Source organism: Cygnus olor, chromosome 1 (genome assembly GCF_009769625.2).
Source record: "Cygnus olor isolate bCygOlo1 chromosome 1, bCygOlo1.pri.v2, whole genome shotgun sequence".
Taxonomy (NCBI): Eukaryota; Metazoa; Chordata; class Aves; order Anseriformes; family Anatidae; genus Cygnus; species Cygnus olor.
This window is the reverse complement of record NC_049169.1, coordinates 128,778,269-128,794,599: the sequence shown is the minus strand read 5'-3', so window position 1 is coordinate 128,794,599 and position 16,331 is coordinate 128,778,269. Positions and strand designations below refer to the sequence as shown.

The 16,331-nt window shown below is 40.9% G+C and overlaps 1 protein-coding gene across 1 annotated transcript; it reads left to right on the top strand.

Moving 5' to 3' along the window:
* Positions 1 to 2,290: 2,290 nt before the first annotated feature.
* Positions 2,291 to 16,331, top strand: ZRSR2 (zinc finger CCCH-type, RNA binding motif and serine/arginine rich 2). Its single transcript, XM_040532926.1, is given in 12 exon segments — positions 2,291 to 2,352; positions 3,825 to 3,864; positions 3,866 to 3,905; positions 3,993 to 4,089; positions 4,374 to 4,482; positions 4,826 to 4,912; positions 7,031 to 7,069; positions 8,887 to 9,002; positions 11,940 to 12,153; positions 14,510 to 14,565; positions 14,749 to 14,858; positions 15,545 to 16,331. Coding segments are annotated over 12 exon segments (1,437 nt in total). The 5' UTR covers positions 2,291 to 2,305; the 3' UTR covers positions 16,027 to 16,331.

Here is a 16,331-nt window from a genome sequence, read left to right as displayed (position 1 = left end):
TAAATGGGATACCTGTACTGTGGTTCAGAGCTGGTCTACTGTATGTATATATTTCTGTGCATATATCTTACAAGGCATGTAGATTTATAATGGAATATGGTATGTAGTTTCAGGTTGTATGAGAAACGTTCTCTGTTCTGCAAAGTACAATCAGAGCAGCTCATATCTACCTTCTTGTGATGGGACATGTATATAGCCATACAGTGTATGTATATATATCTTTGGGAAACATGCAAGAGTGAGTTATGCAAACTTCTTGAAGGTCTCCACAAAAATAAACCATATCTGAAGAGGCCTCTGTTCTCCAAACCCAGTGTAAGGGCTAAGAATTACCTACTGGAAGGCTGCGTTATCTTGGATACGTGAATGGATCTTGCCAAGCTGGAACGGTCATATTTGTTTCTTTCTGACATGAATACTTTCACAGCACTGCGACAATTAAATTACATGGAACTCTGCACCTGTGCTTGAATAGCAGGTGGTTGCTACATACATAATACATAAGAATAAACAAAATGGAGAAAAATGCAATTATTTTATTTCTGTTGCAGAAGCATTTCCAGAATTATGAATGTCTGTTATAGCTGATGTTTTTTTGTGTTGTCTTATAAAGAGAACCTCCTTTTCACTATTCAAATTTATAATCTTAAGACAGTTATTTCCACAAATATATTGGGAAAATGCCATAATGAAATGTACAATACTAATGAAAGAAATGAGTGAATTTCTCAACATTGACTTACAGACAACTTAAAGGAGAGTTGTTATGGTATTTACTCTGTTAAAGGGAGGATAAAAAGTTATAGTTGTAGCTCCTTAACAAAATCAGATTTATGAAACATTTGTGCTTTTTCACAACTTTCATGAATGCGTATGGTTCATCAGTTCTAAAATGCACAATACTGCCATCTTCTGTATCTAATGCAGCAAATTGTGTGTTTTACATGTTTGTTCTGCACAAGCAAACAGTAAAAGTAATAGTGATGTCAACTCCATTTTAAAAGACAATCTATAATCTGAAACATGGTAAAGTACTAGTAGAAAGGTCATCATCTGAATATTCATTGATCAACTGGCAAACATAGCTGCTGACTATAGTAGTCACAATTGCTCTGAATAACTTCACTGAGGTTCAGAATAAATACGACACTCATTATGCTATTGATGAACAGCACAGTCAGTTAGTCTGATTTTTACAAAGCCTGCTCTGGTACGCTTCACTGCCAGCAGCTTGGACTATTTATGCAGTTTAACACCTCTAGGATATACAAAGTAAGCTCCTGCATTGGGGTTTATGCCAGTAATTTAGGTAGTAATCAATGATATACATTATTAATGACTACGTAAAACATGGCCAGATGAAGCCTACATATACTTTACCTTCAAATGCTGCCGTCTATAATGCTTGTTGCCAAACAACTGATTACTGACAACTTGCAAATTTTGGCCCATCTAATCTGTGCTGGTCTGCACATTGTAGCTCATATCTTGCCGTGAAATGTGTACATAATCATGAGAGATAGGATTCCTCAGACGGGATGATGAGAACGTATCGGTTTTGTCAGCTAAATTCACAAACATACCTGCTTGGTGTGCCCCAGCTACACAGCTCTGACTTCCCCCAGCTCTTTGAGAAGCCATTAGGCCATAGCAGCTATCTATCAGCCAAGAGATTTAAAAAAAAAAAAGGCTCTAAAAAAAGCATACCTAGTGGTGGGCATTGCCCACATCACCTTTCCAGGCATATTTCACCAAGTAGCTGGTGCAACACAGGCAGTTAACTGGCAAATTACCACAGCTGTGGACTACCTGCACAGCACAACCCACTGTGCATACAAAGAGCCCAGCCGCGATGCTGGGCACCACGTGCAGTGCTTTACTCGGTTGGGTTGGGAAATTGGTGTATTACAGTGAAGGACTCAATTGTGACATGTATCAGCGAGGGACTGAGTGGAGTGCACTTTTTTACTTTTTAAACTTAAGGAAACTGGAATTTGCAGTGCTTCCTAAGGCGTTCCCCCTTAATAACAAACAGTTTTGAAGGGGAGGAGCAACGGCTGCACTCTCCATCCCGCTTTTTAGGGCGTGCAGGAATAGTTTCAGCCTTGTTTTGTGACCTTTACAGACGTTATAGTTCTAACAGTATACTAATATCGGCGGAAGCAGCCGCACGAGGGACACAACCACCTCAGGCTGCCTCCCCCGCCCCCACTCCCTCCCCGGCCGCCACCATTCCCGGGGGCGCCGGAAGGGATTTGGCGCCCTTCCGCCGCGGGGTCACGTGACGTCCCGTCGGCCTCGCAAGATGGCGGCGCCCATGTTGCTGCCCGAGTCCCCCCTGGGGAAGCTGAGGTGAGGCCGGGCCGCGCCCCCCCCGCCGCCCCCGCCGCGAAGGGAGGAGGCCCCGGGGGGTGCCCCAGGGGGGCCGCGGCCCGCTCCCGGTCCCGGCCGGGGCTCGGCGGTGCCGCCGTGCGGCGGGCCCGGCGCTGAGGCCGCCTCGCGGCCGGGCCCGGGAGTGGCGCAGCTACGTGCCGCCATGGCCGCCCCGCCACCGGGGCCCTGAGGGCCGGGGGGGGCCGACGGGGTCGGGGGAGGCTGCCTCCGCCGGCAGGGAGCCCCCGGGCACCGGGGGGGCGCCGGGAGGTGGGGGGGGGTGGCCGGGAGGGGGCTGCGGGGGGTGCTGCGCTGCCCCGGGGTTGAGACCCACGCTGCAGGAGCTGAGAAAAGCTGGGCGCTGGGCAGGAGGGGTGCTCTGGTCAGTGCCAGGCATCAGCCGAGAGGGTGAGATGGCTCCCAGGCGGTTGGCGTGACGGGAGGTGACGCCGGGCTTGTGTAGCCAAAGGCTGGCCGTGCGGCGAGGCGTTGGTGTTTGAGGGCAGGCGCTGCGCTTCCTGGAAACCGCCGCGGTGCTATGAGTGGCACGCGCTGTTGTGCGGGCGGCGAGGGTGTAAATAGCCACGAACTTAGAGATGCAGGTGAGTTTGGGGCTCTCTGAGGTACGCCTCTGGAATCTTGTAAAATTGCACCTTCTGAAGCGGCAGGATTTTGATCTGCTGACAACACTCTGAGTGGCGGGATGGGAAGCGTTGAGGATCATCCCTGCTGTTCTTCTGTTATGAACTGGCCAGAAACAGTGGAGCTAGAAGGAAAACAAAAAGAAGGGTTTGGTATGAAAGGATCATTAGATACTTGGAGGGATTTTAAGCATAATGAAAACAAGATGCTGTTTCCAAGCAGACTTGCAGAGCTATCAGACAAGTTTTCAGGCAAAACACGAGTGTGGCCAAGATTCAGTGGTGGAAAAATGGACCTGAGAATTATCTGTGGTAACTGTTACGTGTGCTTTTCATATCCATGCATTAAAACTGCTGTCTGTGGAGAATATCTAGGTAGAAGTGTAGAGGCTTAAAATTTCATACCACGTAAAAAGAGAGGAAGGCTAAAATATTCTGAAAGGGGTATCACAACTTCAGGGCAGGATATGCCCAATTTCTTCTCCCAGATCTTACCTAATGACCAAAGTTCAGGTTCTAGGGGAGATTTCATGAAGTCGGTGATAATGCTAAGCCCTGCAGAGTTCAAGAAGGATGAGACTCTGTGTGTTGGTTCCCAGTGAGGTCGTTACTGCTGGCAACGTGCAGTTCTAACGGCATAGTTGCAGATTTCATTACCGTGCCAGATATTCCTGTGGAGTTACTGTTTCATATGAATACTCATTAATTTTGCAGCTGTGAGATTTTATGCTGCTGATGTAATTGAGTGTATGTATGACAGCAAAACTTATTTGTTTGGGTGTAGTAACGTAAATACTTTCTCATCTTCAGCCATCAAAAATACAGAGCTATTCTGAAAAAAGAAAAGCGGAAAAAAAAAGCGGCAGGCACTTGCCAAACTGAGAGACTCTGGTAAGTGCGAAGAGTTTCATATTTTGTGTATTTTTGCTGACTGTGACATCTGATTATTTAGATGCATTGTTTTGTGTCTTTTCTCAGAAGCTACAGAAAAAGATGAATCGGTGTCTGAGGAGGAAGAGGAGGAACTGGAAGAAGAGGAAGAAGAAGAAGAGGAAAAAAAGCTCGAGGCAGAAAGGTGAAACAGCTAGAAACTAGTATATGCTTAGCAGATAGGTTTTTAGTCAATTACATTTTGATAATTTGAAAAGTCTCAATATATTTTATAAAATAGAATTCTTAATCCGTGTTTTATGCTACACAGGATTTTTCTAATGCATGAATGACTTTCATGGGATTTTCTATTTTAAAGAATATTAGATAAACTGTAGTTAATGCTGAACTAATAAATTTGAATTATATGCGTATCAATTGCAGGAAGTCAGTAAAATTTGTCTAAGTGGCATCTGGTTTCATTGGTAGACAAAAACTGCATGAGCAGTGGTTGCTGAGAGAAGAAAAGGCCCAAGAAGAGTTCAAGCTTAAGAAAGAAAAAGAAGAGGCTGCAAGAAAACGTCAAGAAGAAGAAGAGGTGATGTATAAACTGAGTGTTATAGTTGGGCCTGGTAGTAAGGAAAACTTGAGTCTTCGTTTAATATCTTCTACTGTTCTGTAGTGTGTGCAATTTTGTTGATGTTGGTAAGTCTGAAAGTGTAAGCTCTATAGTTTCTTTCATTCTAGATAGGAAAATTAAAAAGACAAAAATACTCTTTAAATGGATTCTTGTTCAGAGATTTAGTGGCTTATGACTGACTGAGACCTTTATGGTCAAGGAGTTACAATACAGCATGATAGTTTTGAATTTGACTGTAGTGATTATAAAGTATTTATTTGTTTCCTTAAATAACTTTTTAAAATATTTTTTTATCATAAAGAGAAAGATCAAAGAAGAATGGGAAGAGCAGCAAAGAAAAGAGAGAGAAGTCGCGCAGCAGAAGCAACAGGAGAAGAGAGAAAGAGAGGTGATTCCTGGCAGTGGGAGGATAAACGTGTTACATATCCTCTCGCATTATTTGATGCACGAGTCTATGCATGTTGAAGGCGGATTTTATTCTAACTGCAAGTGTGTAAATGTCTCAGTTACTTCTCTCAGTTCTAAGTTGCTGAAATTATTCTTCATTGTTAAAGAGGAGCTAGCAACTCTGTTTACCTGGGAGGATAACTAATTCTAAATCATCGGGTTGTTTGTAATATGTACTCTTTTACATCAGTTAAACATGAAGGCACACTGTGAATGCAGGTTCTGGTATGTGCGCTTCTTTACATCTTTATGTTAAAGGTGATCCTTATTTAATGTCCCAGTTAAACGTGATCAGTGTTGAAGAAAATTCCCAGGGAGGACATGGAATTACATTGCTGCTGTTCCTTAACAGAGTTCTTAATCAAAAGATACATTACAGCTCTTCTTTACCTGACTCATCCAACAGGACGTATCTTTTTTTCAGAGTTCCCTGAGTGGAGGAAAAAAGTTATACTGAAAATAATCATTTATAACACTTCATTTATAACACTAAGTGTACATTCTTCTTAAGTTTTAGGAGTCAAATAAACTGGATGTAAGATGCCCTGTATGGAAATCCAACGGGAGGACTGGCCTATCACCAGTAAAGGGTGATTGCAGCTTCCCAGGATCTGTGACACATCAGCTTCTCCACATTAGCAAAAGACTCTAGTTTAGCACAACTCCTGGGAGGTGCCTTGATACCGTGTCTGGTAGCCGCACTAGGAGAGGAGACATGAGCACGTGGTATTGTCTCCTGCACTTAATCGTTGCACTTAATGTCACGAGTTACATAACACTTCCATGACGAATGAAAAAAACACAGCAGTTGTGTTTCCTGCCAGTCTTCCTCTTCTGCTATGTATCCATTCCTTTCTTTGCAGAGTAGGGAGAGAAAATGTTGGTCTCATCCCCTGTGGGAGGTTGAGGTAGAGTTCCCAGAACTATACCATGGTAACAGCAGGATTTTGTTCCTTCCCTTTCTTTGTGTCTGGGTTTGCCCAAGCTTCCAGCGGACTAATTTTGTCTCCTGAACTAGATGGAAGCTGTTTTCTGGGTTTTGTTCTGTTGTTTGTTTTTCTGGATTACTAATTTACTGGTCTAGTGAGCTAAATTGGCTCATGGAGGGCATTGACATGCGCTCAGAGGGATACTGCGAGTGCTCAGCTGGGAGTGGAGCCACCCATTTCAGCAACAGAAAGTTAGTAAATTGATTAGACCTTTCTCTTCAAACTGCAGTTTATTCAAATTCTGACTCACTGATTGAAAGAAAAGGTTTATTTTTTTTCCCCCTTAAGTTGGGAAAATAGTTATTCTGGGTTTGTGTCTTTTTCTTCCTCACATTGAATTGTATTTTCTTTTAACTTGCTCCTCCTCTTTTTAGATCTAATTCATTCTCTTCCAAATCAGAACAATAATAATGTATTTTCTTGCATTGGCTACCTTTAAATGTCTTTATTCTTGAAATTTCCTAGAATAATTTGTGAGAGCTAATTTCCAGCTAGTCTTGGAGTGTGTCTATTGCTTTGCTCATCCCACTTAGAGGAGGGAAGGGAAAGAATATCCTCATTGTTTTGCTCTGTTTGAAAGACTAGATACAGCAAGGCTTGCCAGCTTTCTGATATTAAGATTTCTTAGCAGTTATAAACTTGGATTTAACAGAGGCTTACTAAGCAATGTGTTTTTCTGTGGTACGTAGGATGTTCCAAGTCAAAAAGTTTAGCACAACTAAATGATTACAAATTTAACTGTGACTAGATTGAGTACTAGATCAAGAGATGCATTAAGTATTCAGTAGTTCAATGATTATCTTTTTTGAAACTATGAAATTTTTGAGGTTGTCTAGCATTTAGGTTAGAAAATTGTCCACATGAAAGTCTAGTCTGATGTATCCTTTAACAGCTTTGTATCATGTGAAATGCTACAAAGCAAAGTAAAACGTCTGTTTTTAAAGCAAACCCCATGAAACTTTCATTATGCATAATCATTGAGTATTGTAAATTAGGTTCTTAACTAAAGAAACCAGATGTTTTGTGTGTCCTTGGGATTTTCACTAGTCCTGTGTTTGCACCATTTATAGGCAGCTGTGCAGAAGATGCTGGATCAAGCTGAAAGCCAGGTACGCTCAGCGTCTTTTTGAAAAAAGAACTGAAAAATAATTTAATTGCCATCCGGTGTTTGCCTTGTAGCGTGTTGTCCGTCTGCTCTCAAGAACCTAATGGCCTGAATAAATTTAATATGTAGTGGTTTGCGTGAGCAGTAAACAATTATTTACTGGGTGGAACATAATTAAGTGTGTTTCTGGCTGGTTGATGGCAGTGCATTTGTGCATGCTCGTTCCTGTTCAGGAGGTCTGAGTCAAAAATGAATCTGAAAATACTGCTGTGTGCTGTATTTAAAACAAAACAACAAAACGCCCGACCCACGAACCTAGGAACAGTGGATTTTTGAATTAGAATTCTAAATAAATCTGTCAGTCCTTCTGGGTAGCAAGACAAAGTTGTTTTTTAAGCAGATGGGGGATTCTAAATAAGACATTCAGCAGCATAGGAGAGCACAGATCCTTAAGGAGAGAAAACAGCGTGGGGGAAGCTAACTGCTGGAGCGCCTGGAAGAACGTGGTTCTCAAGCTGTGTATAGTAAGGAAAACTGCAGTCTTCCTTTGATACTTAGAGAGGATGAATTCAGTTTTTCCCGTTTCCTTAGAGAACAACCTGATACGGTTAAATTTGTGAATACTCGTACTCTGCATAAGTCGGAAAATTAAATTTTAACCTAGTTACCTGTTGAGGGTTGATTGCTATTGGCTACATTCGGTTCTGAATTGCATTTAAAGAGTTTTCTTAGGCAGGGAATCTAAACCTTTATTTTGCAATATGGGTAGAAAAATGCTCAGAGCTATTACCCGACTGGTGCTGAAGATGTATTAGCAGCCACTTCTGCAAGGGCAGAGACAGAAATACTGCATGTTGGTCTTCATGTGGTATCAGTTCAGGGTTCAGTTACTTCGGCAGCATGAACAGTGATAGTGCTGTTTTGTTGAGGGGAAATTATGGCTGAGAGTCATGAGCAGAACTGGTGGCAGAGTCAAATGCTGCTCACAAATAAACAGTTTTCAATTAATTTAAAAGGAGAACTTAGGCTAGTTAGCTTTACAGATCTTTTGGCTAATGAAAATTACCTTCTTAAAACCTGTTTTGTTCATGGTCAACCAATGCTTGCAACTTGATAATCCCGATTTGAATTTTAGAAATCTTAATGTGATGGCCTGAGTTGAGCGGTATGGATGTTTTTCATTCCACTGCTAACTGTGAATTTAATTGCTTTTTAATTATGGCCTTTGGCAGGTTACTTTTATTTAGCCTTTCCTAACAGCATAAAAAGTGATAATATTATTGAGCTTTAAGCTTTTGCAAGGACAGATAAGTAAATAGTCCTAGGCTTTTACCTGCCAGGTGTAAAAAGTGCTGCTCAGTGTGTGCTGGCATGAAGGAGCTAACTGGTTTAGCTGAGTGAAAATAAACTGTCCCAACATTTGTAATTCTTGTGGATGACAAATGAAATTGTTGTTTCAGGAGCAAATATCACAGCTCTTTTTTTTTTTTTTTTTCCTTCAGCAAAAGAAAAGACACGGTTTGGTTATATTTTATTGTTAATACGTAATTACGAATATAGACTTGCTCGTAAAACTGCACAGTTATCAAGAAAAGGGGCTTCCATCACCAAAGACCCAAGGCACTGGGTAGCTTTGGGTTTGTTTGTTTGTTTTTTGTTTAAAAAAATAAAAGCTTAAATAGGTTCAAGCTTGCATTTGTACTAATGCAGTGCTCATAATTGCCTGTGAATTTAATTGGCAGCTTCATTTTGATACTAAATCTTTCTTCTTTTTTTTTATTTTTTTTAACTTATATGTATTTTAATGTTTTTTTTCCACAGCTGGAGAATGGTGTGTCCTGGCATAACCCAGAGCCCCCAGAGAACATAGGAACAGAGAAGGACAGAGCAAATTGCCCGTTCTATATCAAAACAGGTTCCTGCCGATTCGGAGACAGGTAATCAGTTGAATATTTACCAGCAGGAATGTTTTGGAGAGGTGAGAGGCAAGCAACTTCATTAGCTTATGTGCAAACTGAAGAAATCTTGCTTCATAAATCACTTTTATTTATTTGGATGGGGTTCTGTTATTCATGGTGGAACTAGACATTGAGAACAAAACTGTTGACTGCCTGGAACTGAAGCGTTTATTGTTAAGGCATATTATTGATGGTACATTCTGGTTCCACTGGCCAGACTGCCTTTACCTTAGATCTGGCAGATGCACAGATACATTCAGACAGAGTACATTTGATTTCTGCTATTAGCACAGGCCTGACATGTCAGATGTTGATTTTTATCTTGATTAGTTTGCATACGCTGCATCTTTTAATAAATAAATAAATAGGAGGATGTCAACTAAAGCAAAACTGTGGTACATCTGCACAGTTGGGAAGGATGTTGTAGTAGCTTCCAGAATTCTCCTGTTTGTATACTGTTAAACGTGTGATACACTCATTCTTGGTTCTTGTATACTGCTGTGGGTGCCCTGTCTGGGAAAGGAAATACAGTAAAAGGTGAGAACAGAGGAAGGACGACAAGGTGATGAGAGATGAGGAGCAGCTTCTGTAGGAGGACTGGCTAATGCATCTAGGCTCTTCACTTTCAAAGAGTTGAGGGAAGAGGGCTGTGGTAGGTGAACATTGAAGTCATGAGCAGGATGGGAAGGATTATTTGCTTTTAGTATGAAACAGCTTAATTAGGTGTCCCCAAGCATTTACCAGCTTAAAACAACAAAAAAACATCTTCCTCATAGGAAACAGATTGTGAAATTTGTTGCCAGAGGACACAGAGGAAGTCAAGAGCGTAAATGGGTCCGGGAGTACAGGTTCATCAGTGATCATTGAAATTGGTGTCCCAAATGAAGGGTCTGGCTAGAAAATCCTTTCCTTTCTGTGCGTGTTAAGGAGGAACGATAGATCAGCAGGGAAAAACTCTGATACTTATTACATGAATGTTCAGCATAAACGAGTAAGGCCATTTAACTAACTTGTATCACTGAAATGTGTCTGATCCATGTCCTGTAGTTCTCTTTCTCCTAAAAGTAATTTGTTTTAGAGTGATGCATATTGTGGACAATTATGTGATTACTGAACTCTACGGAAATTTCAATCCCATGTATCTTTTTCTATTCTGAAATATGTGTTGAATGCCTAAATAAAACTTTGGGCAGCTATTTCACCGCAAATAGCATTATTGCTGTTGAAATTTTAATGCTCAGTTCTTTGTAATCTTTGCAGTCTAATTTTTGTTTTGGAGGTGCTTAATGGAGGTAACCTCCTTGGGTTAACTATGAATTGGCTATAAATCAGTTTTGCTGCAAACTATGCATAAGCTTTGTAACCAAGTACTGAGAAACATTGTATGCTGCCCTTCTCTCGCCTATAGTTGTTTCCTCTCCTTCCTTCTTTGTCTTCACATAACATACTGCCTTCATATTCTGGTCATTTCATCCTCTGCTGCTAGCCATAAGTAGAAGGACCGAGATACAGGCAGGATAAGGAGCGAACAAATAGGGTAGAAGCTGAAATGGGCCACAGTGGTGAAAACTTGAGGATTGATATTATTAATAAAATAATGACTGACTTGTCAAAGCTCACTATGTCTTGAAGACAAAACTTTTTCAGTCGATCTTAGACTCATATCATAGAATCGTCAAGGTTGGAAAAGACCTCCAAAATCATCTGGGCCATCCCTTACCACCAAATAATCACAGTAATTTAAATACTAATTATTTTCTAGCAATACTAAATTCTGGGTCATTTGTTTTCCTTGGGGTTGCTTTTGTTCTGTCATGTGCTATCTTTGTACAGGCAATACTGGTTGGGTATAATATTTTGTGTTCCATAATACAAACACCAGTGAAATGAGGTCGCTTTTCAAATCAAAAAAAGATCAAATTCATTGTCTTATTTGTTTGTGGTTTTTTTGGTTGGTTGGTTGGTTGGTTTCTAAGTTGTAAATCAGAACGTGTGAGTCAATTTCTAGCTGGCAAGATGCAGAAGGAAACTTTCTGTCTTAAGTCTAGGTTGTAATTGCTGGTTTTAGACCTGACCTCCCCCAGTTTGTCTGTGCTTTGCCATTGCTAGATAAGAGAGCAGATTAGTCTGACTGTTGCTCTGATCATGTCATGAAAAGCAGAAACGTGTTGGAGAGCGTATGACCCAGTTACTCTGTGAAGTGTTTGAAACAGATCATAAAGCACAGTGAAATAAACATGGGGGCTAGCATCCGTGCTCTTACCAAATCTAAAGATTTGTGGGGGAGAACTGTATTTCGTGAGGGAGGTAGCCTGAAGATGATAGGCAGTGTGGGAGAGCTTAATAGTTTTATGGCTGCCCAGAAGGTGCAGATTAAGCTATGACTTGTTTATAATAAGCATTTTTTAAAATGGAAGAAAAACAATAAGGTATTCATCCAACTACAGGACTAGACGTGCTTTCTTTTCCTCAGCCCCCTCCCACCTCACAAACCCACTCTTCCCTGTGTGCTGAGAACATTACCAGTAAAAGTTCTTCAGTTCGCAAAAAGAAGAGCAGGGACTTTTTTTTTTTAATATTGTAAAGACTTGTCAGTATTTCTGTAAAGCCGTTGAGAAATGGGGAATGCATTTAAGCCTTGCAACTTTGGCTTTTAATACGTTATGGGTATCTATATCTTCTGCAGACTTTTTTTTTTAATGTAAGAATATATTTGTGATTGACAGAAAGCATTAAGATTATTCGCAAACTCACTTCCAAACTTCACTGTTTTAATAACAGTGTAACTTGGTTTTCCACTAGTGGGTTTTCTTTTGTAGGAGCTTTCTCAAAATGGCAGCTGTTTGAAGCTTCAACAGGTCCATCTTCTGCCGAAAGCACAAATCCTCTTCGTTCTTCTTCTCTGTAACTATCCAGGTGTTCTCGCAAGCATAACTACCCAACGTCTAGTAAGACACTGCTTGTCCGAGGGATGTTCATTACTTTTGGCATGGAGCAGTGCCGGCGGGATGACTACGACACCGATGCAAGCCTCGAGTACAGTGACGAGGAAACCTACCAGCAGTTCCTGGAGTTCTACGAGGACGTGCTCCCTGAGTTTCAGAATGTGGGGAAGGTTGTTCAATTCAAGGTATGCATAGGAGTGTAATAGCTTGTCTTTTTTTTTTCAATTTTTAACATATACCACATCAGCTGTGTTTTACTAGCCTTTGGAGAATTCTGTGCAGCATGCTCTAGCTAAATCCCATATACTTGAGAGAACTGTCTGGTGTCTGCTGCAAACTGCGCATCCCTCACGGCACCTGTAAACTTCCCAACTGCTGCTACAGAGCATTCTGGGTGAATCTTCTCTGCTAGTCTCCTGAACTGTCATAAAAGCTTGTGCTTTTATATTGCCAGGTGTTCATACAGAACAACAGTCCGCTTAACCTCACAGTCCCTTCTCAGCCTGTGATAAGCCCCAGAGGGCCCATGAATTAAAACTGCTAGGCAATATTAAAGATATCTGGGCTAGTGCATTTGTGCCACTTCAAGCTGCACCAAAGGAATGATCCTGGGGAGATACAAAAAGTACTTGGAGTATACACCCAAATAATGTCATTTTAGAACTGGTTAGATAAAATAAACTCAAGTGGCAATGAACTGAAAAGGTAGCAGATATTTCAGCAGCAGGAATTAATTTGAAATGGCTGTATTACAAAGAAGTATGTTGTGTAAATGGTGTTGAGATTTGTCATCCAGCCTTAGTTTCTGCATCCGGTTTCCTGATTTTTTTTTTTCCTATTTATATTATGATTTCTCAGGGGGACAAATGAGGGTCCTGTAAATGGAGACCTTGGAGATGAATGCTGCATTTTGACAGTCCCTTGTTGTCATAAAACATGCAGCTTGGATGGTGAAAGCTCCTTGTAACAAAACCTATTGCAGCATCCCTTTCTGCTTGCCATTCCTAAGTGTTTTTCTGTAGTCACCAGGAGGCATGCTGTGCCTTTTCTCCTTTTGTTTCTCTGTACTGACAGCTGCCTTAGAACAGAAATTAGCATTTCAAGCAAGAGGAAAGTTGTTTAAAAAAAAAAAAAGTGAATTTTCAATAGCTGTATAACGAGGTTGTAAGAAAGAAACCTTTACTTGTTTGGATGAGTATCCCACCTTATTTTGACTCAAGGGATATTAGCCAGCAATACTCCATCATAGAAGATGGGATGTAGATTCCCACTGGAGCGTGGGTTGAAACGCTGTCTTATCATCAAACTCGGATCCTTAAGGTAGTATCTTTGTTGTGTTGCTAAAGTTGCACATACTTGGATCCCTGTGGCTAATAATGGGGTAAGAGCTTCTAGTGTGGGGTTTTGTAGCTTCTCAAGTAATTGTGCAACTGTAATTTGATTTTCAAAGGCATTTTCATGTTATTAGAGATGCTTTGGAATTATGTGTTGGCAGCTGGAATCTCAACTGTGGTTGAGTCTCTCCTACCATTTATAATCATATTATACTCATCCCTGTTTCAATTGACTTCCATTTCCAACGTGGCACGGGGTTTTATTCTTACTGTTCTTTCTGGGAAGCTACTCCTGAATCTGGCAGATTCTGACAAAATGCCCTTCTTTTCTTTTCCCACCCAAACATGTTGAAGGTGAGGTCATTCTCACTTGTTCTTACATTGTCGTTGCTATTTATCTCAAATACTGTGACTGTTTACTCTGTAATATTTAATTACATAACTGCTCCCTGTTGCCTCTGAAGCCCTTGCCTAATCCAGAGGTCTATTCTCTTGAGGGTCAGGCAGGGTCCAGCGATGAAAGAAGCTGCTTGCCTCATTTGGTGCCGATACTGGAAGAGGCCTGGGGGCAGAAGAGGCTGGGCTCACAGTTCTGCTCTGGAGAACTAACTAGGTCCTAACCGGCTTGGGCCTGCCCGACTCAGCATCCCTAGTAACCAGTAACAAGGTTTTTGGACATTAAATTGTGTATTTTTGTGAGGTCCAGATAGACTTTGAATGCTAAATTATTGTGAAAAATGGTGTATCAGAACTGTCCAATGAAAGCTAGTGACTTCAGCTTTTCTAACTTATCTGACAGGGATGCTGTGAAGGTAAATTGTTCTAAAGATTCTTTTTCCATAATGAATCCCACATTTCCTCATGGGGATACTAGCGAATGTTTTCAGAGCGGGACTTGGCAGTCGCGTAGTAGGGTTGGCCCAGACTTAAGTGCAAGACAATGGAGTACAAGCTGCCTTTTGGACTAACTGAAGCAGAGGACCTAGTGTTAATCAAAGCAAAATGCTGGAAACGTACAAACGTAAACCAGAAGGTCGTCTTGTTGTCTGAACATTGTATTTGACTAAAACTATGTTTAGAAGAAAATAATATGCAAGTTCATATTGATGTGCTGTCATAAATCAGAATGGCTGCCACCTTCACGTGCGTGACTTGCTGTACAGCATTAGCCTTCAGGTGTCCTAACTTAATGTTTCGATCTCCTTAGGTCAGTTGCAACTATGAGCCTCACCTGCGAGGAAATGTGTATGTCCAGTACCAGTCGTAAGTATTCACAATCTTACCAAGTTTTAGAACGAAACTCCAAAGCCTAGTAATCAAAACTGTTTGTATAATCCAAATATTTGTTCTCATACTGCAATGGGAGCCTAAAATTGGTAACTAACATCCTAAATGCTTGTACAGTGATAATGTTACGTTTGTTTTGTTTCTTTCTTCTTTTTAAAGGGAGAAGGACTGCCAGGCAGCTCTTGCTCTATTCAGTGGCCGATGGTATGCAGGCCGGCAGCTTCATTGTGAATTTTGTCCTGTGACAAGATGGAAGACTGCCATTTGTGGTGAGTTATATAAACGCTTGTAAAAGAGAATGTGTGTTAATGACAGAGTTAATGTAGAAGTGAAAAAGATGGAGTTAATCTGTCACTTTAATTCAGCCAGTGCTTCAGATCGAGTTCATTTCTATTTGGAAGACAAATATGCTTACTTGTTTGTGTAGCTCTAGGAAGGAGAGGGAATATTTGTCCTGTGTCACTTAAGTGTTTGAGTCATCCTAGTGGATTTGCTTGGACTGGAAGAGAAAACGTAGATTCCAGCTTTGGAAATAATAACAACACTAAAGCGGAAGTGCAGAAAATACAAATTTATCTCTTTCAAAAGCAACAATAGTTTCTCAACCATCAACAGTTCTTAGCAGTAACTTACATTTGACTTCTCTATATTTACATTCTTAGAAAGTTTAGAGTACTAAAATTATTTATGAAAATAGTTTTAAGCTAAAGCTGTAATAGCCGTCTTAAATACATGTTAGAAGGTTAATTCCAAGAAAAGTACATATCGTAAAAATAATCTTGGGTGAATTAATCTTGGGTGAATTAAATTGGTAGGTGTTCAGATACTTGTTTTTCTGTTGGAGGAGGCAAAATTAAGTTCAGAAAGTTTCTTTTCCAGTAGGTGCATAATGAAGGTTTAACAGGTTTGGTTCATTTAAAAAAAAAAAAAAAAAGCAAACCCTAATCTGTTGCAGGCTTATTTGAAAGGCAGAAGTGTCCAAGAGGGAAACACTGCAACTTCCTTCATGTATTCAAAAATCCGAACAATGAGTTCTGGGAGGCCAATAGAGACATACGTATTTCTCCTGAACGGACTAATCAGTTGTCTAAAAACTCTGAGAGGAGAAACAGATCAAGCCATCGTGATGACTATTACAGCCGGTCAAGGCGAAGGGGCAGCCCAAGCTCAGATCATTCTTACCGCAGAAACGGAGAATCAGAGAGAAAAAAGAATCGCCGCAAAAACAAGAGGAGGCGCCGGTCTGGCAGGTCAAGGAGTCGAGAAAGGAGGAGGTCTCGCAGCAGAGGGAGGAAGAGGAGAGGACGCAGCCGCAGCAGAAGTTACAGTCGAACACGTAGTCGGAGCAGAAGTCGGAGCTCTTCTCGATCCAGGAGCAGGGGTAAAAAGAGATCAAGCAGCAGAGGAAAAAATAGTGAAACTCCCAAAACAAAGTGAGAGTTAATCTTAGAAGTTGCTAATTGATCAAATGTTGATCAAATGTAGAGCTGACAAAAATCTTTCCAGTAGGGCACCAGATACGTTTGAGTTTCAAATAAAGTGTTCTTGCACATTAAAATGTTTCTTCCTAATAAAGGAACCTAGTTTACTGTGTGCTAAGCTTCAGAAAATTAAAAGTTTAAGTCCTATATAAGGTGTAAATGTCAAGTACTCTAGCTACTCTGTCCCTCTGAACTACTGCAACATCTGGATGCATACTGAATACAAAATAGGAAAAGAAGTAAAGCTTTTTTGGTATATGC